This window comes from Falco naumanni, chromosome 13 (assembly GCF_017639655.2).
Source record: "Falco naumanni isolate bFalNau1 chromosome 13, bFalNau1.pat, whole genome shotgun sequence".
Lineage (NCBI taxonomy): Eukaryota > Metazoa > Chordata > Aves > Falconiformes > Falconidae > Falco > Falco naumanni.
The window spans coordinates 15646034-15668769 of NC_054066.1; the positions used below are offsets into that span (position 1 = coordinate 15646034).

A 22736-nucleotide genomic window follows, 5' to 3' on the forward strand; every position below is an offset into this window, starting at 1 on the left:
GACACAGGATGTTTAAAGAGGCATTTTTACGGTTTCATGAGCTACGTTTTTGCTTCAGAAGCTGCTAGTAAAGCTGATTTATATTTCCCTTGCAAGAGAGGTCAGGTTTACTGTGCTGGGTGCTTGGTGATTTATGGGGCTGGCGGGGCTCCCTGTCCCCATCCCTGCACAGCCGGCACGCAGCAGGGAAGGCTGCAGCTCTGCTGCCCGCTTGCAGGCTGTGGGTGGCATGGGAATGGCACTGGGCTCCTGCTGCTCTCCTGGTTCTGACAAACCAGCCTCTACTGGCATGAAGAAACCACTTTGCTAAGTTGGAGGAGAATGAACTAAACCTTCTTTTTCAGCCAGTATTAGCATTTTACCTGGTGCATTTCTGTGCCGTTTCACCTGCTACGTCTTTTTGTGCACCTCTGTAGGCACATCTGGCTCCATAGTGTTAGCACCTTTTTTTGTGGAAGCCAGATTTGATGGGAAGCTTAAGCATCCTGCAGCAGAAATTAAGGCCTTGATCTGCATATTCAGCTCTCGTGTGTGTTTGTATTTGTATTAATCAGTATATAGTTTTTTTCCAATAGCTAATGACCTTTGCATTAAAGTTGCCTGGCTTTAGTTTCCAAAATTTATCATTTTTTGAGGGGAGACATTTCCATAATATCATGACTTAGTGATTTGTTTGGAGCCTTGGGATTGTGATGGGACACTGCCTTTGCAGACCAACGGCACTGAAAACTGAACACCAGGGATATTTATTTTTTTTAAAGACTTTTGTGGAACATGTGCTGGCTGCGTGCATATTGCACTGAGAATAAATGGGTTTTGCCACTCAGCTGCTTTGTCTTTCACTGTTGCTTGGGATCCTTGCCCAAAAAACTTCAGATCTAAAACCCGCAGCTGCCAAACTATAATATAACAGCTTCTTAGCTGGTGTAAATCATGGAACACTCTTGCCTTAAACGTCTTACATCAGTGGAGTTAATCTGATTTAAACCAGCTGGGGACTTGGTATGCAGTGTGCAGAAGTGCAGACTGCATAACTCTTGTCTGTGCTTGAGGCTCATAAATCCTGTTTTAATGCAGTGTGGCCAGGCCCAAGGAGCTGGACGAGGGCTTAATGCATTGCAATAGTTCTGCAAGGGAGGAGTGATGGGAAAAGTACACACAGAGAGGATGGGCAGGGTTCAGGCTTAGGACAAGCTGCCAGGATGACGACATGAAATGGTCTTGGGACTTGCAGAGCAGTGCTAGGAGGAGAAAGGACAAGGATTTAGACCTTTGTGCTTTCCTTTTCAGTATGCCCCTCCAGTGATGGCCTCTAACTTTTTACTGGCTTTGATCCCTCCGATCACCGGTCATTTTAGCCGCGTAACTTAAGAGGCTCTGGCAAGGTTTTTATCACCCTCGCTACAAACATATGAAGGAGTAATGTCTGGGCAGTCTGCCTGGCAGGCATCACAGGACAGATGCCTGGTGCCATGAGTGGCAGGAGGAGGAGTTGGGGTGGCAGAGGGGCAGCCTGGGGAAGTAGTGGGCTCCCCAGGGAACTTTTGGCCCCCATCCTTGCCCCAAGTCAGGTAGTTTTCAAGGAGAATTAGTTTAGCAACTGGATATCCTCGGCAGCTGGTGGACTGAGGGAGAGATGTCAACATCCACCAGCTTGGGCAGAGCTTTGAAAGCTGCCATTTGGTGTTTGACTTCATTGGTTTTGCTGACCATGCTGCAGCAGGATGACCCTGTGGGAGAAGAGAAGGAGCAGAGGGAAAACAGGACAGGATGGAGAAGCAGCTTTGGGGTTTATCTCTGCCAACTTGGACAGAGAGGTGGAGTCTGTTAGCTAAGGGGAGTCTCTGAAACCTGACTGGAGGTACCATGCCTCACGTGTAGCGAGGGTATTTAGCAGAACTTGACTGAAGGTGGTATTTGACAAATTGGAGGCAGCAGTTTCCTGTCCGGTGAGAACAGCTGGCAGTCTCCCTGAAGAGTAGCATCATCTCTGAATGTGGTCTCCTCCTCCCCTCCAGCAGCATGTGGGGGAGCTCTTGGGGTTTCTCTCTGACTGGTGGGCCCATTCTGAAGGCAGAGGGATGACAAAGGGTGGGAGATGAGCACTAGCTACAAGGGGCCCTGGGCTCTGCTGTGTGTGAGGTTAGCCCTCGTGCAGCATGCTGTATCCTCCAGGTTTAATTCATTAATTAAATTAATAATTAATCCTGGCACAGCTCTGGGTGGGCAGGGGAAGGAATGTAGCTCTGCTCCCTGGTGGGATGCAGCTGAGCAGAGCTGTGGCTGGGATGTCTGCCTGGAGAGGGAATGCCAGCAAGGATGGGGCCTCTGCTCCTGCTAACAGGATCTTCACACAGGCAGTGGAGGGAAGAGTGCAGAGCAGGATGGGGTGTGGCTGCAATGTTTAATTCCACTAATGAGATCTCTTGCAAGCTTATATATAAAATTAGGCTTGGAGATCTCCAGGAAGGCAGCTCAACAGGATGGCTTGTCCTCGTGCCCAGCTTCTCTTCTGCTTTGATGCCTGCTGCATCCCAGAGATGACCCATGTGCCTGCAGAAGGCTCTGAGAGCAGACAGTGAGAGCCATCAGAAGGTGTCTAGCAAACAGCCAGGGAAAGAGGCAAATGCTGTTTGGCTCACCCTCAGCCTGTTTTAAATACTTTGAAAACATGGGACCAAGAAGGCAAAGAGCCAATTCCCCATCTGGTTTATTCTGATGTTAGGAATCTGGGTAAGAAAGTGGATGTGTTGGAAAATACTTGGGAGGAAATATTTGGTGAGGAAATAATTGACCTAATTATTGCTTTGAAATAAGTGAGGGGAGATTCAACTATATTATTAATATCACCGGTTGCAGCTTATAAGAGGCAATGGATGAGAGAAGCAGAATCCGATGTATGAAGATACACCTGGGGACTTGCTGACTGAAGACTCAGGAGCTTGGTCTGCAGGTGCATTTGGCAAGGTTATTTGTCGGGCTGGTAAGGGAACAAAGCAGCAGTGAGAGAAGTGGGTAAGTGTCCGTGTGACTAAACAAAGTTAAGGAGCTATGAGGGAGGAGAGCAGAGCAGGACTGAGCATTGAGTATTGCTGAAATTTATGGCCTGTCAACATGGTCTGTTGGAAAAAAAACTGGAAGAGTTTCAGAGAAGTGACTTCTGTCAAGGCCAGACCTGGCTGACTGGGACCCTCTGGTCTGGGAGAGGGCTGGTTGAGGGGGTTATGGTGCAGTCGTGAGCCATGCGAGGCAGATGTTGGTACGAGAACTGGAGAGCAGCACAGCTGGTGAGAGGTGGGTTTAAAACAGAGAGTGCTGTGATCCGTGGAGCTCCTTGCTGCAGGATGCTGTAGATGCTGGGCTGCCTCATGGAAGAGGAAATTGTTGCAAGCTGCTGTCAGAGAGACACCAAGCCTGGGACCTCCCTGACCTGCAAGCTGTGCAGGAGCATGTTGGTGGGGACGTGGCTGTCTGGGAGCAGGGGGGGAAGCATGGCTGACTTTTGCAAGTCAGTAAACGGCACCTATCTGGGGAAGTGGCTGCTGGCAGGGAGCTGTGCCATTGGCTTGAAGGAGATGCCCGGACCTAACGTCTGTGACACACCGGGATCAAGTGGGAGGCCCAGTGGTCTCCCTGGCATCAAACTCTGAACGGGGCAGTTTCTTTAGCTCATTATCAATGGCTGTACTGAATATTACTGATTATTAAGCATAGACCAGATGATAATGATGTTTGTTCATGTTGCCTGTTAATGGCCAAGCCCCAGCCTGCTTGGGATTTGGTGCTGCTTGCAGCAGGCTCCAGCTGCTGGCTCCAGCTTGGTCTCCCATGAAACTGATATCAGCCTTTGCCTGCTCTGGAACTCCTGGCCCAGAGACAGCGGCGTCTGTGAGCGTCAGCTTGGGCCTTTCCCACTGAGCAGAGCTGGAGGGAGGGCAAAGGCCAGGGAGGAGACGTGTTGGAGCAAGTGCTGAGCTGCACGCTGCCTTCTCAGGGCGCCTTGCCTGTGCCAGGGCTGGGCACCCGGAGCACTCCTGCTGCTGGCTGTGGAGAGCTGGGAGCCAGGGGGAATGGGTTAAGCACTGAGGTATCAGGAAAATGATCTGCCTGTTGGAACAATGCCTTGACAAGTGACTGTGTTCTGCTAGTGCACTTCTGCGAAAGCAGGCAGGCAGCATCCTGAAAATGTTGTCTGTTGCATTTGTAGGTGTCTGTGCATGAGGGTTTGCTGTTGCAGCAGCAACGTTTGAATCTATAATGCGGGATTGCCCACAGCGTGCCAGTGACTGCACGAGATGTTTCCCCTCAGCGGTGCCTGTGTGCAGTGAGTTACAGTGCATTGATCCTGCGTCACCTGATGAACAAAGAAACTTGCATCAGGGGTCCGTAAGGTGGAGCCCAGCGGAGGACGGGGAAGCATTACCTCCTCTTCTTCCTCCTGTCAGCTGCAGGGCAATTCCTGGTGCATGGTCCGGCTACCCACAAAACTCAGTGACTTACATTGTAATAAATGAGCATTTGGGGACTGTGTAACTCATGATCCTTTCGTGCTGGCTGAGCAATGCTGTCGTTGCTGAGCCCTACCACGCTGGGGGTGTGCAGAGATGCAGCAGGTTGGGAGAGTGCTGGGAGGAGACTGCCTGTGTCCCCGACTCTCCAGGCCTGATTGTGTGTTATCAAAGTGGAGATGTTGTGAAAAGGCACAGAAAATCAAGGTCTCTGGTGGAGTCCTGGGAGACGGCCCTGGAGCCACATGCTCCCAAGCCACAGTTCCCACAGGATGCTGCAGTAGCTGAGGGTTGCATTTTTTTGGGGGCGGAAGTTTTTCCATCTTTACAGGGATGGAGGGAGTGTTAATAGTTTCTGGTGTGCTTTCATAACCTCCCTCCCTGCTTCACACCATGGCCATGTGAAAAACAGCCAGCTTCCTTCCCCAGCCTGTCTCTGGGCTGCACGCACTCATGTCAGATCCCGTGATGAGAAGAGAAGAGGCTGGGGTGACGGATTTGTGAGCAATAGGGAGAGTGGTGCCAGCCATTGTTCCTTGCTGGGACAAGCCTGTTGTGCCATGGAAATTGTTTTTGTGGTGCTGTTTAGGAGCAGGCAACAGCAGACCTCTAAATAAACCCATCCCAGCTAAACGCCAGAGGCTGTGGCCGTGGTAGGGGGGTCCTTGCCTGCCAAAATGAGATGCTAAGCCCCTCTGGCTGCCCGCAGGACATCCCTCTCCCGGGAGGAGAGCCCCTTGGCCCCAGCCCTGCCACAGAGGAGCCATCAGGAAGGGCTGCTGTGATGAGGGGATGTGGATGCTGCTCGGCAGGTGCCTGGCTGCCCTGCGGGTGTGTTGCACGGCAGAGGCCCCTTCCCTGCGGCAGCGCTGCAGCTGGGGGCTGGCGTGACCCGCAGCCCCTGGGGGTGGTGTCACTTCTCATCATTTCTGCTGGCCGCCCCTTGCTGCAGTGCCACCAGTGATTATTTTTGGATGTCCTAGATCTGTCAGGCCGGGGCAGGCACGTGGGGCTGTTTCCACCCCTCGTAGAGCAGCAGGTCTCTGTGCCTGGTGCTGCAGGTGGGTGCTGCCCTCCTCCCTCCCCAGACAGCCTCATTCCCCCATCCCTGAAGGGTGGAAGCTGCTGGGGATCACCTGGCGTTGATGCCAGGGCTGCTCTCCCCCACGGCCTTGCTCCCTGCCCTGCCATAGCTCATTAGAGCTTAGCAGGAAGAAACAAGGACAAAATCTGCCTTCAGCCCCTTCCCCCACCGTGTGCAGTTAATTGGGATGTGAGCTCATGTACCTTAATGCGTTTATTTTCCTGTATCTGTTTTTGGTTTCCCTTTCCATCTCACCCGCTCGTTACTTCACAACTTTCCATCTGCACTGCTTTCTAATTTATGGCAACATGGAATTAAACCTTATTTTGTCTGATTAAAAGGTTTCCTGCTGCTCTTCCTCCAGCTCCAAAAAGTGTCTTCACACTCTTCCCCCAATGGCACCATATATTAAATACATAGCAAGCAGCACGGCCAGCTCCATCCTGAAAGCTGTTGCATGCACAGCAATGTCTCTGCCTTGGAGTCTGGTTAGGAGCTGAGGTGTTGAGCACTGTTAAATAGTGCCTGAGACCTTGATGGACTGTGGGGAGACACTTGGATGCACAGGAAAAATTAATTTCCTGAAACAAAACACATCCATTTCCTGCTGAGTCTTCCCCATCCCTCTGGAGATGGTTGTGGGGTACGAGCAAGGCAAGCGGAATGATGCTGCCCTTGGTACCCAGGGCCGCTGCTGCTGCACCAGACCCCTAAGCTCACCCAGGTGCCTGCCCTGTGTGGGTGGTAGCGATGATTTGTCATCTGTCTCTGGCAGGCAGCCTAATTTTTTAATTAGCTGTTAAGCTGGAATTGCTGTGCAGCAGCCACTGCTCTGCGCTGCTCTGCTTAGCAGCTGGGGCGCTTAGGCACATCCCGCCTTGCCTCCTGCCCTCCCCTGGCCTCTGTTTGCAGGGAGGGGAGCCTCTTCAGCTGTTTGAGGGAGAAGGGGGCTCTAGGCTGCCCCAAGGAGCAGAGGGGACCCTTGGCTGCGCAGCAGAGGCAAGGACCCGTGTTTAAGTGGGCAGTGGAAGGTAAGCTTTCTGTACCGTGGCAAGCCCTGACAGTGCAGGGATTTGTAGGATCATCTTTCCTTGGGAGGGTGGGCTCTGGAGCAGCACAATTTCCTGGGAAGGGGGACCGCAGCCCCCCCAGTCGCCATCACACTGGCAGCAAGCTCCCTGGAGCGTGTTGTGCTTCATGCGTGCCCAGCCTTGGCTGCCTTCCTCTGGGTGAGGCTCTCCGGTGCTGTCGGGGTCAGCTGCAGGGGCAGCAGTGATTAATTCTGGAAGCAGAGGGGAGGGACTTTGTCTGTTGCAAAAATAAGGCCTGGAAGGGGGAGACACAGCCAGAGAGGAAGCTGCTCACAGCCCTGCTGACAGCAGGAGAGAGAGTGGCTGGGGGCAGCCGGCACCTGGGGGTGGGGGCAAGCCAAGCACAGGGAGTCTTTAATGAAGGGCAGGATGGAAACCCCAGCGTGTTTGTGTAAATAAACTGTGTGTGTCCATGCTGGGCTTGTGGCACTGGCATCACTGCCCAGCACTGCAGCTGCACTTGTGCCTTGCTCCCTGCTGCAGGTGAGTATTTTGGGGGTGGCTGGCTGCTGCTGCTGCTGGGCAGCACCCTCCGGGCTGCACAGGAACCTTCCAGAGCCTGTTGCCAAGCCTGTGCCCGTGCCTGGCCTTGGTGCTGGCCGTGGGAGCTGTGTTTTTCTTGGCCACACATCTCTCTGAGCCGGCGAGGGCGGAGGATCCTGGTTTCGCAGCCAGCACAGGCGGTTTTGCAGAGCCACGCGTTGCTGCCGGCAGGCACGCTGCCCACTGGAGCAGGGTCTGCTGCATCCCTGCTCCAAGAGGTTTATTGCCCAGGGCAGTGATCTGAAAGCTGCTGCTAGTCCTTCACAGCTCCTGCTTTTTCCTTGGGATCTCACCCCGTCGTGATGGGAAGAGCTAAAAAACCTGGTGGAAAAAAATCATTGGTAGACAGATCCAGACCCAAAGCGATGGTGAGAGGTGCAGGGGAGGCTGTCCCGTTGTGCCCAGTGTTTGCAGACATGAGCCCTCCAGCCCTGCTGACCCCAAATCGGACAGCCTGGTCCTCCTGGCCGCCTTCCTTCTGGCGGTTCAAATCAAGTGGCAAAAAGCACAGCCACCAGCTGGCCCTTCCCAAGACCCCGGCAGCAGCCCTGCAACACCCAGAGCTGCAGCCAGCAGGGGACACTCCCGTCCCTTCGCCATGCAGTGTCACCCGTGTTGGCTGCTGCTGCTGTCCCTGAGGAAGGGTCTCTGAGCCACTCTGCATCTGGCAGCGGTCTGTCCCTGCCCATCGCCCTGCCCTTGCGAGGCCATTGCCCCCTGCACGGTCTCCAGAAGGATGGAGGGGGCTCCTGCCTCCTTGTGTTGCAGGACTTGCTGCTGCTGGCTCTGCGGGGAACGGTGAAGCAGTGTGCCTGGGCCATGCAGCATGTGAGGCATGGTCAGCAATCCCAGTGGTGCCCTCCTTGATCTCGCCTCTTCTGCTCTGCATGGGATGGGTGCAAAGCGCCAGCCTCTGGCCAGAAAAAGTGGCTGCTGTCACGCAGAGGAGGTGCTGGGAGGTCGGGGAGCTCCTGTCTAATACATGCCAAGTGCTATGTTGGTGATTGGACTCAATGATCTTAAAGGTCTTTTCCAACCTAAACAATTCTATGATTCTATGCCAGAGGGGTCCCTCCTCCTTGGCATGGTGCAGCAGGGTGTTTAGGTCCTTAAAAACAGGTTTGTGGAGACCCTGGTGCGGAGCATGGCAGGAGCGGGATCAGATCTCTACCAGCACTGGTGACAGGCAACTGCCTCAGGAGAGTGTGTGAGATGTGGGCATAGAGCAGCTGGCAGGGCAGTGGCCTGTCCCCTCCAGCCATCCCACCGCTGCCTGCAGCACCTCTGCTGCCAGACCAGCTGCAGGCAGGATTTTGTACCCTGAAGAGTGAGCTGAGCTTGTGCCAACACAGTGGGCTGGAGAGCTACACCACCTCCAGGAGGTTTTAATTCTTGCTGCTTCTACTGTAAAGCTGTTAAACCACTGCTTAGTTAACAGCAATTAAGACCAAACCATTTGCTGGACAGCTTCTGCCCTTTGCATTGTAATGGCAGCTCTCCATTTTGCTGTTTGCTCCTGGACACAAAGTTAATGTTTTCACTCTTTTCCCCTCTCCACAGAGTGATGGTGGCTGCCAGCGGTGGCATGCCTCTGCCTCAGATCTGGTGTGGTTTGTATGGAAGAAGAGGGTTTGGAGCTGAGGTACGCCCCAGCCCTGCACCTGCCATCTGGGCTCAGCTTTGCCATACAGGGAAAGTTGTTGGGACTAAGTGTAAGTGACCTTGCTGGCAGAACAGCCTGTGCTGCATGCAGAGGCCGGGCTGTGGGGCTGCAGGGTCTTTTGCTTTTCTGCCTGTGTGTTAGAGCCCGATGCACGGTTGGTAAACCGCCCTGGGCTCCCCACACCTACTCAGGCATGCCTGGTGTCCAGGAGGTTTGTAGCTCATGTAGGAGCCTCTCAAATAGCACGTTGTACTCCAGAGATGAGTTTTGGCCATCACTAGGTGACCTGTGGATGCTCTGGCTGCCTGCAGTGCTGGGGAGGCAGTGACTTGCTGATGGCAAAAGCATCGGAGCAGGAGAATGCGAATAGCTGAGAAGGGCATCTCCTTTGCTCCCTACAGGTTTCTAGGTGGCAGCTGGCATTCCCAGAGCAGCCAAGGAGTTGTGCCCACAGGCTTGTGTGCTTGGCAGCTTCCACCAGGCTCCATGCAGGCTGCTGCCTTTGCATCTCCTCTTCTCCTGACCCTCCATCCATCATCCATGTACTTTCCTGTAGTTCTAAATCCACTATTTAAATCTCTTGCAGTACATCCCCTCAACTCAGGCTAGGGGAAAGTAGTCCCAGCCTACAGGCAGGCTCAAGGCTGCCCATCCACAGGCTGCTCCAAGCAGTGGCTGCAGGTCAAGAAGGGCTGGAGAGTAACGGTTGCTACAGGGTTGCTTGCTGCACAGCATCCCCAGAGCTCTGGCTGAGTTGGCTGAAGCAGTGCCCCTCCTCCCCGTGCCCCCCGCTGCCACTCACTCTCCGTCCTGACTCTTCTGAGAAGAGCGATGGGCTCCTAAGGGTCACACCACATGTTGGTGGGATGGTCTGGCTCGCTGCACACTTGCCTGCTCCTGTCCTGCTCTGTGCCCCCTGGGCCGGGGGGCAGGTTGTGGCATTGGTGCTTCCCGGGAAGGGCCATCAGACTTGCTACAGAAGCTGCCCCCTGCCAGAGGGGCTCCTGGGCACCTCTCAAGGCATCCAGACAACCCACTGGGCCCCTCGGCACACAGTTGGGTGCTTGCCTGCATGCCAGCACAGCTCTGCTGTGGGCCCTGACAGAGGATGCTGGGCAGCACGGCACAGGGAAGTGACCTCTGCTTGCTGTGCCCCCCTGCTTGCTCTTGGAGGAAGGAGGGAGCACCTGCATGAGAGGGGGTCTGCACCAGCATCTCTCTGGAGTCCTGCTGTGGACCTTGATTCTCCCTCTCTTTGGCAGCTGAGCCCCAGTGCAAGATGACTTGGGTACTGGTGGTGGCTTTCTCTCCTGGTTTCCAGCACCACAGACTCCGCTGCGGGATTGTACATCCCTGAAGCTGGTCTTCCTCCTCTGGACGTGGCTGGAGGGAGGGTTTGAGCCAAGCCCAGAGAACAGCCCTGCTGTGGCTACTGGTATGAGGCTGCAGTCAAACATTACAAGCTTTAAATAGGGCCGGCCTGTGCCATAAAGCTGTCACTGCTAATGGAGATCATCTCTGCTTTGAGTGGCATGACTCCCCTTTACGCACTGTGGCTGGGAGAGCCAGAGTTGAATGGAGCAGAGGGTAATATACAGTATGGCAAAGTTAGAAAATGCACTTGCTGAGCAAAACACTGAGCCTTTTCCCACATTTCCAGCTGGACCCCTCCAAGCAGTTTGTGCTTAAGAGAGCACGCGATTCCTCCGCCCCCGCATGGCAGCCAGGACAAAGCACTTGGTAAAAGGGCAAAAGAGCGTGATACATCATAAATATTAGTCCCTGGCCCCTTGCCAGTCCCAGGCAGAGAAATCTTCTTGGCCATTAATCTATCTGTGCAAGCTGCATCTGCAAAGTGGCGCTTAATGTAATGTCACCCATGCTCATTTTTGTCTCGGTGTTACAGTTCATGCTTGCTTAGAAAAAAAAAAAAAAAAAGGTACTTTGTGCTCTCTGGGTCTAATTCATTAGTGTATCCTGGGGGGCTCTGCCAGCACAGCATGGGACCAACACACAGGGGGGCAAGCCAAACACAGGGAGCCTCTAATGAGCCAGCGTGTTTGTGTAAATAAACCATGAGTATCCATGCTGGGCTTGTTGTGGCGCTGGCATCGCTGCTCAGCACTGGAGCTACACTCGTGCTCTGCTCCCTGCTGTGGTCGAGGCTTTCGGGGGTGGCTGGCTGCTGCTGCTGGGTAGCACTCTCCAGGCTGCACAGGGACCCTCCGGAGCCTGCTGCCTGCTGCGGTGCTGGCGCAGGCAGAGCTGGCGTTGGAGCTTCCCCCACGCTCAGCTTTCATTCTCTGTTGTGATTGATTGCACTTAACGTTCATTGGTAATTTTAGAGAACAATCGGATGACGTGCCTCGTGGTTGATTTAATTGAAACCTGATGAGGCGTCAGAAGACTGCTGTGCACTGGGGTGAGTGGTGCTGGGATCCTCCCAAGAACCCCATCTCCTCTCCCCGTCCTTGGAAGAGCCTTGGAGGGCTCAGGCTCCCCCGTGTTTCCCTTGGGCTGAGCTTCTGCTGTAGATCTGAGGTCCCCTTGCCCTGGAGATCTGGGTCTCCTCACCCTGGAGCTTTGTGACCAGTCTGGATATTCCCATGTGCAGTAGTGTAAAGGGTTTGGGGTTTTGCACCACCGTGGTATGGACCACTGGGGAGGTTTGGGGTATTTGGAATACATCTTATTCCCTGTTACAGAAAACCTCCGCTCTGCCTATTCATCTGCTTGTGTGGCGCTAGCAATTTCTAAGGCAGTTAGGAGGGCTGAGGGAAATTGCTTTCAGGTCAAGACCTGCTTTACCCTGTAGTGAATTACTACGCCTAGGTTTTAAATCTTTGCAAACAGAGGATTATGGTGGTGGTAAATACTAGGTAGGCCTGGGGATTGCCGTACTGCCGGCTGAAGGGAGTGTGGCCTTTCCCTTTAGCAGATAGAGAGTGATGGATATTAAAAAAATAAATTGAGATACAGCCTGGGTTGTGGCTTAGATACTGTTTCTCCTTGATTTATATTTCTGCTTGGATGCTTTGCAGAGTAAGCAGTATATTTCTTGCTTAACCTCACAGGGCTGTTTCCCTCTTAAATGAGGACAGCATGGTAGATATGACCAATTGCCAAGAGCCCTGGATTAGCGCAGGATCTGCAAAAAATTCAGAGCTGCTGTATAGCCCAGCATCTGCTTGAAACACAAACACCAAGGAATGAATGCATTTGACATGGCAAAGCTGCATTCCTGTGCTGGAGGATAGCTGCCCATGCCTGGCTGCTCTCAGCATCTCTGGGTCTCTAGTCCCAACAGTGGCTTTGGGGGCTGCAAACAGAGCGATTGCCTCCTGCTCTCTCTCCCAGCAGACCAGGGGTAGCTGGGAGAGGAGGAGCTGGAAGCTGGGAGCTTCCCAGAGGGAGCAGTCATTGATATTGCCAGGGAAATGCAGCCAGTATACAGGTACAGCCCCCTCCCCATGGGGAGCAGGGAGGTGGGCAGCAGGCAGCTGGTGCATCTTCCAGCTCTGACCAGTGGTGCCTAGCTCTTCTTGAAGAGTCTGAGGTTGGAAGCTGCACAACCACCCAGCCCATCTTCTTCCCTGCCCTCATAACTTATATGTTCAAGTTTTTCTTGCTCTGTTTTAAACCTCTTCTTTCTTGACTCATCCACTGTGGAACCAGAGAGCAAATCCATCCTTTTCTCTTTACAGCAATCTTTCACATATTTGATACACATTACATTCCTGTCTGTACTGTGTACCCCACCTGTCGCAAGCATGGGGGGGTGGGGGGGTGAGGAACCGCAGTGGTGCAGAGGCTGGAGTGTGGGTAGCACCTTGAAGTGCCAGCCTGCTGGAAGCCCGGCCTGTAGCCGTGGTGGATGCAGGCAGCAGAGGGTGAGGGCAGGCTGGGCTTGTCCTCCTGCCTGCAGGTTCTGGGCAGGATGAAGGGTGAAGGCCTGGTTTGCTCACTGCTGTGAAAGCGGCGACGCACGTATCTAGCCTGCAGGAAGCTGTAATGGCACCTGTGCATGATGAGTGGGGCCGAAACAGGTTGACACAGTCTTTATAATCCAATTAGTGCCAAGTGCTAAGCAACCTGGCCTGTTTGCTCTTGGCTTTTGTGACATATAAATAGCGGCAGCATTACGTAATGCATGGGGGGTGTCTCCGCTCCTCTCACAGTCCCCGAGTGTGGCTGAGCTTGGCTGGCCAGAAGGTGACCGTGGCTTTGCCCGGTGCTGGGGTAACCCATCTGATGGTCTGATCTCTCGTAGTGTTTGTGTTTGCTGCATTCCACTTGGCCTGCTGCAACCTGTACAACACCTCCAGATCCACCTGGCACCAGCAGTCTTGACAAGGCACTTCTCCTGCATCCTCTCCCAAGCAACATCTCCATCAGTCGGTCTCGTGTGCTGCAGAGGAGACTATGACAAATGCAGGCAGGGCCCTGACACTGTTAACAAGCTCAGGCCTGGCCTTGGTAACAGTGTCCTCCAGCCTCTCCTTGCTCTCAGCTTTCCCACTGCAAGTGGAAGATGCTTCCATGTCTGCATGACCCTCCTTGGCTCTGACAGAGTACCACTGGCCATAATAAAAGTTTTCTAGGCTGCCGCAGGCCACCAGCAGTTCTGTGCAGGCGGGGGGCTGTACTCTCTGCCCTCGAGGGACCCCCTGTCAGGCTGCTGGCAGCTAATGCGTTTGTGCAGGTGTTACTGAGGGTGTCGTGTGTCTGACTGAATTATTGATGTTGTCCATGATGGGAATTGCTCTGAAACTTTGAGACAGGGATGGATGCACTGGGGGCTGGAGCTGGGAGACGCTCGTGAAGCTGGTAGCTTTTCCCAGAAGTAGGTGGCAGAAGGTGAGCATGGGGTTTTGTGTGGCTGCTCCTGCAGAAACACTTCCAGGAAGGGAGAGGCTGGGTTGAAGTTACCTCTTGCGTTTTCAGTCGTATGAAAAACCAGTCTTCTGGAAGAAAGGAGCGAGTGGATAGAAGCAGGAGGTCACAAAAAATGGTTTCTGAAGTAAATCGTGCCTAAAAAGCGCAGTGCTAAATGCTGTTGAGGTGTTTGAAGGTTGGTAGCTTTGTAGAGGTTGCAGCTGGATTGTGTTTGCCCTGAATGGCTAAGTCTTGCCCACAAGGCTATTGCACTAAATCCTCATTGAATGTAATTCATTAAGTAGCCACTGGTAATCACCAGTTACAGTTTTGTCTTATGTAACTGACTTCTCTTCTTTGTGCTTTCAGAAGTAACCCAGATCATCCAGGTAGACTTGGACCTGAAGTACAAGACCAACATCCGAGACCTGTTTGATGAGTTTGACAACTTCCCAGAGGGAGCAGTCATTGGGATTGCCAGGGAAATGCAGCCAGTATACAGGTACAGCCCCCTCACCACGGGGAGCAGGGGGGTGGGCAGCAGGCAGCTGGTGCGTCTTCTCTTCAACTCACGTTGGTCTTTGGAAGAATATCTAGTGGGAAGCAGTCCCTCTGCTTTAGTCCGTGCAGAGGGACTTAAACTTGTAGGTTGGTATGAATAAAGTGTACAGTGTTGCTGGTTTCCTTGTTCTCAAGCATCATCATAAGGCTTCCAGAGCCAAGTTCCTGGTCATTGGTGCCAAAATCCATACCTAGATTATAGCACATCTGCTAGAGGTGTGTTTGCCCAGCCGTGCCTGCTGAGATGCTGTGATTGCTTTCAGTTCGTATGTCAGGACTCAGAGGTTTTGGCTGTGAATACTGCAGAGAGTAGGGGTTGAGGCTGGGCAGCAGTGAGATTCTGGGTCCCTGGAGTGTCAGTGCACCTTCTGCTGAAGAAATACTCCCCCGGAGAAGACTGAGTGGGCAACTCTGCTGGTGTCCTGGGCTTGCAAGCATGAGGATTGCTCCATGGTCGCTTGCTCTTCAGACTCTTGGTCCAACAGCCAGTGGCGACTGTAGTGGCAGCTAGCAGTGGGAGCTGTGCACTGAGGGGTGGCCCAGCTCTTCCCACTCACAGGCCACTGGTGGGCTTCAGGGACACAGATATTTCCAGTCTGGTGCTTAAAAATACTGGTTTGCTTCAGCCTGCATTATTCCAAGGATAAACCTCAGATTTTGTTTTAATCCAGGGTGAATCAGATCATCAACTCAGGATGCCTTAATGGCTTCTCAGCTGAGCAGAATTTGAGCATCTGAGGGCTTGGCTAGATTTGCTAATCCTAATGGAAATGTTCTCGGAGAAAGATAAAAAAGTTTAAGAGCTCTGTATGTCTTTTCCTTCCCTACTGGCAGCCTTAGTAGTGAGATCAGTAACTGAACCTCCTAAGGCATGTCCTGCAGCACTCTTGGGCAAAGGCTGAGCTGCCTTTGTGGTGGAGCAGCCATTCCTGCTGCATGTGCACCTGGGTGAGGTGAGGGTGGAGACAGAGAGAAGTTCACCAGCGGAGGATTGATGGTCATTAATCTCCACTGATTCTTTCCTAGAAGCCCAAGCTAGCTGAGAGCATGGTCACGGGAGCATTTCTGGTTGCCCAAAATGTGGAAGTCACCACTGTTCCCAGGCTGGAAAAAAACATCTCTGTGCCCATGGCAGAAGTGTCACCTCTCCTCCTGGCTTGTGCTCTCGGCAGGGTGAGCTGGGACCAGAGGAACATGAATGCTGAGGCCTCGTCTCCATAGGGTGGCACTGTGCTCAGAGCATGGAGGGCTACTGTATCCGCTTTGGGTGTCCTGGCAGGATTTTGGTGCCCAGAATGGTAAATCCAGCCCCAGTTAATCATATCCAATTGTTAGAGCTTAAAGCAGGATGGAGGGAGCAGCGACAGCCAAGTGTGGCCGCAGGGCTGTGCCAGACTGTCAGCCTCAGTCAGTGCTGCCTAGCGGGGCAGATCCCGTGTGCTGGGGGTACGGCCTGTAACAGGATAAATTAAGCGTTCGTTTGCCTGCAGTTAGTCCATGGTGGAATCGCCCCGTGTTTCTGTCTCTGCAGGGATCGGGTTTGCATGATTTCCACGCACAGCTAGGGAGCGGGGATGGCATTCCGCTGCCTGGATGTTGTTCTAGGATGAGGAGGGGACTGAGTTAAGCTTTGGGGTGCTCCGCTGGAAGGAGAGGTGTCCGGCACAGCAGGGGACAAGGCATGGGACCGCGGGGCTCAGTACTGGATATCTGACCCAAGCCAAAGCCGTGCTCTCCCCTCTCCTGCCACCCGCGGCGGGGACAAACAAGCCAAGCACTAACAGCCCTCACAGGCTGCATTTTTGGGCTGAACTTTCTGTTGTTGCAGTTTTAACATTCTGGGTCACTTTGGACTATGTTGTGCTTTTCTTCTTGTGCTGTTTTGATCTTCATGTGAAAACAAGTTCCTGATCTTTCTCGTCGCCAGATCACCCGCTGCACGGTGAGCTGTGCCAACGCCAGCCCGCCCTCCCACCGAGCCCTCCGCCCCACAGGGCTCGCACCTCACTGCTAAAAGGGTTTCCAGACGAAAACATGAGCTGACAAAGCGTGAGTGTCTTTGTAAAAATAAATAACTCTTTGCTATTTTTATACTTTTAGCAAGATAAAACACATTGTAGGTGTGAAATAAGAGGTGCTAGCTCCAGCCGTGTGATTTGCCACGTGTGCAGGCTTGAAGCATCAGCTGAGAAACTGGTTGTGGAGGAGGGTTACGGGGCGATGGTGAGGTCTCTCCATTGCCACTCGCGTTTTCCTCCCCACTTCACGCAGCTCTCTATGGCATCAGCTTTGCCCCAGCATGTGGCAAAACATCAGAGGGTTGGGGCAAGGCAGCAGAACTTTCCAGAGCTTGCTTACAGGACTATGGACTGGCACCCTCAGGGCAGGGTAAGCCAGTGGCTGGGAAAGGTCTAGGTGCCATCTTCCCCTCTCTGTAGCAATGGAGAAGGTGGATGGAGATCAGTCCGCTTGGCTGTGTTGAATCCTGCTTATCTACCTGGCCTGTCAGATGGGTGCAGACCAGCATACTTTGTAGATGATGCACCTTTTTCTAGGAGGCGGTGCTGTTCCCAACAGCTGCCTGTTGGCTGTCCAGCTGTAGGCTGCACTTTCCAGGCACAGGCTGGGACTGCACAAAGCTCAGGCTGCTGCACTGAGCAGTGCTGGGCACAGACGCCTGCGGGAAATGGAGGAGTAAGAGAACAGCAAATAGGAAACGTCTTGGAGCCTGCTTGCACATCCTGAAGGTAGAGGGAAACCTCCAGACAGCAAAACAGGATGGCACAGGAGCGTTTCCACTTGTTTGACTCATGCTAAAACAATGCCCGGCTGCTGTTTGTCTTGGACAAACATTTCTCCAAGCAACAGGATCTCCTGGCCCTCCTGCAAGGCAAATGTTGAGGTTTAACTGTTGCACAGCCTGGGGCTGGCCTGCCTGTTGGGCTTGCTCAGGGTGGGTTGGAGCGGCCCCTGGGGAGCAGCAGCTCCTGCTGAAGCTGTATGTGGATTGCCCTGCAGAGCCTCCTCCCTGTGGTGCCCTGCAGGTCGGTGTCTGGCAGGGGGTCCTGGGTGTGGAGGGGGAGGTTGCAGGAGCCCAAGTCAGGTGCAGGAGTCAGTCTGAGGCTGTTGGCATCGGGTTTGCTTCTCTGGAGCTGCAGGGGGGGGAGCAGCATTCTGTCTGTGAGTCAGGTGTGTTGTCCTGCCTGCAGCTTTTGGATGCGACATGTGACGTGGGGTATGGTCGGCACCGCTGTGGCTGGGCTCTCAGACAGAGCTTCGACCCACAGAAGGCTGCCCCTGCTGCCAGGGGACACTGGAACTGTGCACTAGGCTCGTAGGGGCTTGTGGGCTGTCCATGGCAGTACTGGATGCCTCCTGCCAGGTTGACACTGGCACACTGGCCTACAGGCAGAGCCTCTTCCCAGCACTGACATATGCCTGCTCATGTGTCTGCCTGCAGAGGATCCATGCCACAGCCAAGACCAGGAGCTCCCGCTTCAGCGAGAGTGATTTTGATGGAAAGATTAAAATCTGCACCTGAAGTTTAACTGGTCTAAAAGGCTTTCCATGCAAGGAAGAGTTTCTGCAGAGTCATAATCTTAATTAAAAATCCTGTTGTCCCCTGCAGCATTTCAGCTGCTCAGGCGTGCTGGCAGTGTCCTGCTCACCAGGCTACAGAAGATGAGCGATTTGTGTTGCACTGGGCCTTCCATGTCAGATCCTGGCCAAACTGAGAAGTCCAGGCCCTTCTGTGCTCTTTGCCCTGCTAGGAAACATGCAGGCAAGCATTGCAGATGCAGCCGGCGAGCCAGTTACCGGCAGGTCACTGTCCTCGGGGTGTGTGCGGGGTGCGTGCCTGGCCCCGGGGGCGGCTTAGCTGTGGCCCTGGCTGCGGTGGGGCTGAGCGATGGCCAGGTGAAGCACGGCTTGCTGCGGGTCAGCCTCCTGACCAGGCACAAGCAGCAGGGGCTGCACCTGGGGTGCAGCGGAGGTCTGCACTGGGGCATGGTGAGGGTGTCCTCATGCAGATGCTGCTGCAGCCTAGACCTCCCCGGGGGCCTCCTTGCCAGCCTGGCTGAGCTCAGCGCCTCAGGTGCCCAGGGGAAAAGCCTCCCCATTTCAAAGCAGCCCTATGGCTGAGATGAATAGAGTGCGAAAATACTGTGGAACTCCCAAAAATGTCCTGAAAACTCCGAAGACAGAAGGCAGAGCTTAAACCCTATTCTTACAGAGTTTCCTGGTTATAGATCCCTCCGGTCACGCTAGTGGCACGTGAGAGGAAGCAGAGCAGCAGTATTGATTGCATAGCTGCTCTCAGCAGCCTCAGGCTGACCCCAAACCAGCATGCTGCACCATGCTCCCAGCTCCCGTCCCCATGGCCATCCCGGCCTCTTCACTTCCTATGTGGTGCTGGTGCTGTTTACTGGCACTGCCACGTGGCGGTGGGCTCTGAGTGCCCACCAGTGCTGGCACCGCCTGGGGCCTTCCATGCCGCCCTCATGTTGCTCCCCTTGGAGGTCACACTGGAGATGGATGATCTGCTGGCAACAGGGAGGAACTAACCCACAGGTCCTCAGACGGGTGCTTTTACCTCTTTGCTCCAGATGGGAGCAAGGTACCAGCTGTGGTGGTGGACCTCAGGAGAGGTCCCAAAAGCTCCTCAGATCTGAGGATGCACATAGCTGGGGCTGGAAGGGTGGCTGCTGCCTCCCTTCCTGCTTCTGGGTAAGATCTTCGCTGCTGTCCCCTATGACAAGAAGCTTAATAAAAGCTATTGGGAATCCACAGTGCTGGAAATGATAAAAGTTTGTCCTGCAGGAAAGGATATCTACATCAAAGAGACTGCTACAGACTACAAAGGACCGACACTTGGGTCCTTGTATGGCTGCAGGGCCATTTGCCTTTGCTTCTGCCTAAAACCTAGGGAGAGCTTGAACAGGGCATTATTTTGTGGAAAGGAAAAACATCATTTCTGCTTGTGATCATGTGGGAGCTGCTGTAGGTGTGGTGTGTGCTCTGTCACATTAGTTTTGTTTGTTTGAGAGCTGGTAGAATAACCCTGAGAAGGCCAGTAATGAGGGGAAGCAAGCCTGTTCAGCCTCTGGACCTGGAGGCGCAGCACTTGCGGTTCTTGATGTTCACTGGGAGCTCAGTGGCAGCAGTGCTAAGTTAGTTTGTCAGATGCTTGGAAGAGGAGCTGAGTTATCCTGGGCTGTGAGCAGGCTAGTGCTGAATCCACAGCCAGGCAGGGCTGAGACAGTACGTCCTGTACCTTCTCTTGGGATCTAAAAAAGCCCTAAAGAACTGCTGACAGCTGCAAGCAAGGAGGAGCAGCTGGATTCCCTGGATGTCGGCTGATTGGTGGTGGTTGTCAGATATAGCAGTGCAGGTGGGCTGTCGCCTGGGATGGAGCTTTCCAGAGTTGGAGATAACCATCTCCAGCAGGCAGGTCCTCCTGCCTGAGCTCAGCTGGTTTTGAGGGCTGCTCATGCAGGCAGGTTCCCTGATCTGGAGACTTAGCAATTTTCCAAGTGTTTTTGCCCTGGGGGAGCCAGGAGCTGCCTGCAATGACGGGCTCTATGTTTCCCAAGCCCCTCAGTTGGCGAAGGCAGGAACATTTGCCATGCCTGTGCCCTGCCAGGCATGGTGATGCCAATGCTGCCTGCCCACAGTCCTGCAAGCCAGACCCTGCACACTTTGAATTTTAAACCATTTCAAGGCTTTGACTTGATCTGTAGCAAGTGCTGCTGCTTGGTGCATGAGGGGGACTGTTGTAGGAATTCTTTCGCAATGGATGCCAAGAAGCAGCCAAAATTACAGAATAAGCAGAACCTGCAAGGAACTGGCAGCAGAATTGATTTCAGGAATTCAGCATTACTTTCTGATTAAAAAAAAAAAAAAATTACCCAAGAAAGTAAGTGATTTTTTTGTTTACATCTGTCCACATCATTAATATGTAGGACCCATTGCACTTATTCTTATTACCAAGCAAACTTGAAATGTCATTTAGAAACAATGAATAAACTGGACAAGATCTGACAACCACAATTGTGCATTGATTAGCACAAATACTATCAATAATATTAATACTATTAACTGTCCCTTTTGAGGTATTGGGCGTTACAAACATGATTTTTTCCAACAACCAAGACACTTGTGTGTGTTTGGGTAGGCTCTCCAAGCATGGGTTCAAGCTTTCCCTCCAAGGACTTTGCTGTCATGCAGAGAGTACACGTGGGTGGTGGGCCTCGTTTCCAAAAGCTGCCTGAGAAGTTTGCTGTGACTTTGCTACAGGAGTTTTTTTGTTGACCATAGCACATAAGTTCAGGGTGCATCAGGTGAGCATGTATGAGTTACCATACCTGCACTTGTCTTCAACTCTGCTGTTTCTCAGTTTCAGCTCCTGAACATTTTTGGTTTCGGTGTCCAGAGGCAGGTGTCACACCAGTGGCATCTTGGGGTTGCTGGGGTACCTGGCTGCAAGGGTAGATCCCGCACGCTAAACATCATGAGCAGTTGGTTAGGTCCAGCTGGGTATTTGCACAACTGCTGTCATCTTCACTGGTTGTTTTTGACATGAGAGCATGAACTGAAGAAAGAGCAGGTCCATGCTGGGCATTGATCCTTTTTGGAGGTCACAGCTTGTTTTGAGGCTGCTAAGAAAAATGCTCTTCATGGGCAGTGGCAAGGCTCAAGCTGGCCCGTGCAGCACAGGTATTCGTGACTCTTTGCACCCCGGTGAAGGTTTTGCAGCAGAGTGGGGGGGAAGTCTGGGCTGTAGACACTACAACCAGTCCAGCTTGGCTCTTGAATCTGCTCTGGAAAGTGGCTGCTGGGGCTGAGCATCTGGAGGTGGGCCAGGAAGAGCAGATGGGGCTGCTCGGCCGAGGGCTTCCTCACCAGCACTTGGTGGAGAAAGAGCTTCCAAGAGCTGAAGCCCTTTGATGGACAAACAAACAAACAGAAGGAAATTGAGAGGTTTTGCTGCATAGTTGGGGTGCTTCATGGAGTGATGTGTGCTGGGGCCGCATGAGGAAGCTCGCGGCAATCCTCTGGAGGGGTTCCCACGATGCCCTCCTGCTCTCTGAAGCTCAGTGGCAGTTCCCTCCGTGCCCGGACTCCCCTGTGGCAAGCAGCACAGTGTCCCATGGCTGGGACTCCCACGTGGGGATGGAGGGAGACAGACCTTTCTATTTCTCCTCCCCTGAGCAGCAGGTGAGCATCTGTGAAGGGAGGGCATCTCCCCTGTTCCTGAGAGCCCTGTCAGTGGGCGAGGGCGGCCTGGGGCGGGCTGGCTGCGCCTCCAAGGCAGGCAGGAGAGCACGGCTGGAGCAGAGTCCATTCACAGTTAACAGAAATCTGCCATTTTGGCAGTAATTGGGCCCGTGGTGTTTCAGAGTTCCCCTGTGAACAGGCTGTCCCCCATCCTTCCCTGGCGCTGAGCGAACGACTGATCTAACACACACAGCCCGTCGCTCTGCACCGCCGCTAGCGCCACGGGCATTTGATCTATAGAAGGAAGGAAGCTGCCACGACCCAGACAGGGATTTATGGTCCCACCTCTATTCGGAGGGTAATCTTAGCACTGGCATGGGGTGCAAAAATTTTAGTTGGTGAGGTGGGCACACCTTGAAAATCTGTGTCCCAAGGAAAGGTTTCACTTGTGAGCTGTGTTCACAAGTTGCTACTAATCATCTATTTAAGCGTGCCTGGTTTTGGACTACTAAGTCCACGCAGAAGTGTAATCATCAGGAACGATTTTGCTGCTCCAGATGCAGGCCTTTTTAGTTTGGCATGCAGACTGTGCTGTAGTAGAGATCAGTGCTTTAGAGACATAATTTGTGCATACGTGAGAAGTTTATTAAGGAATCGCTGATGTCTTAATTGAAGAGCTCAGTCCATCAGTTCATCAGCATTTTCCACGGGAGGGCTGGAGGTCCTACCTGAGCTGGACCCTTGCCCTGAACCCATGGGAGGAGGGTAGGGTGGTCCCAGTGTGCACACTGATGCATCCTGCCCTTTGTCACAGGCTGGGAGCCGGGCTTGCTTTGCCCCAGGGTGATGTTTACCCCTCCAGAGCAGGGGGTACTGTCCTGTTGGGGATGCCATTGCTCATCGCTGGGTGCAGTGTGCTCCCAAGAAGCGCAGAGCTGGGATTTCCTGGGTTACACAAGCTGCTCAGCCTCAGCTAAGGCGCTCTGGACCAGGCTGGTACTGAACCTGCCGCCCCGGCTCCTTAAGGGGTTTAGCATTTGCACATGGGAAATAAGCATGTAGCAACAAGAGCCACTTTGTTGGAAAGCCTCTGTCTGCGGCAGGGCTGAGCTTACCCACCCCGATCCAGCAGTGCCGGGTGGGAAGGGGGAGCCTGGGTCGGATACTGTGCGGGGTGCAGCCCCAGGGCAGCAGAA

At 53.4% G+C, this 22736-nt stretch overlaps 1 protein-coding gene across 1 annotated transcript in view; it reads left to right on the plus strand.

Moving 5' to 3' along the window:
- Window positions 1-22736, plus strand: part of XXYLT1 (xyloside xylosyltransferase 1) — a 37396-nt gene that overhangs the window by 7884 nt on the left and 6776 nt on the right. Inside the window, exon 3 of the mRNA XM_040612896.1 lies at window positions 14134-14266. Coding sequence (XP_040468830.1) covers window positions 14134-14266 — 133 coding nt within the window. The remainder of the gene's footprint in view (window positions 1-14133; window positions 14267-22736) is intronic.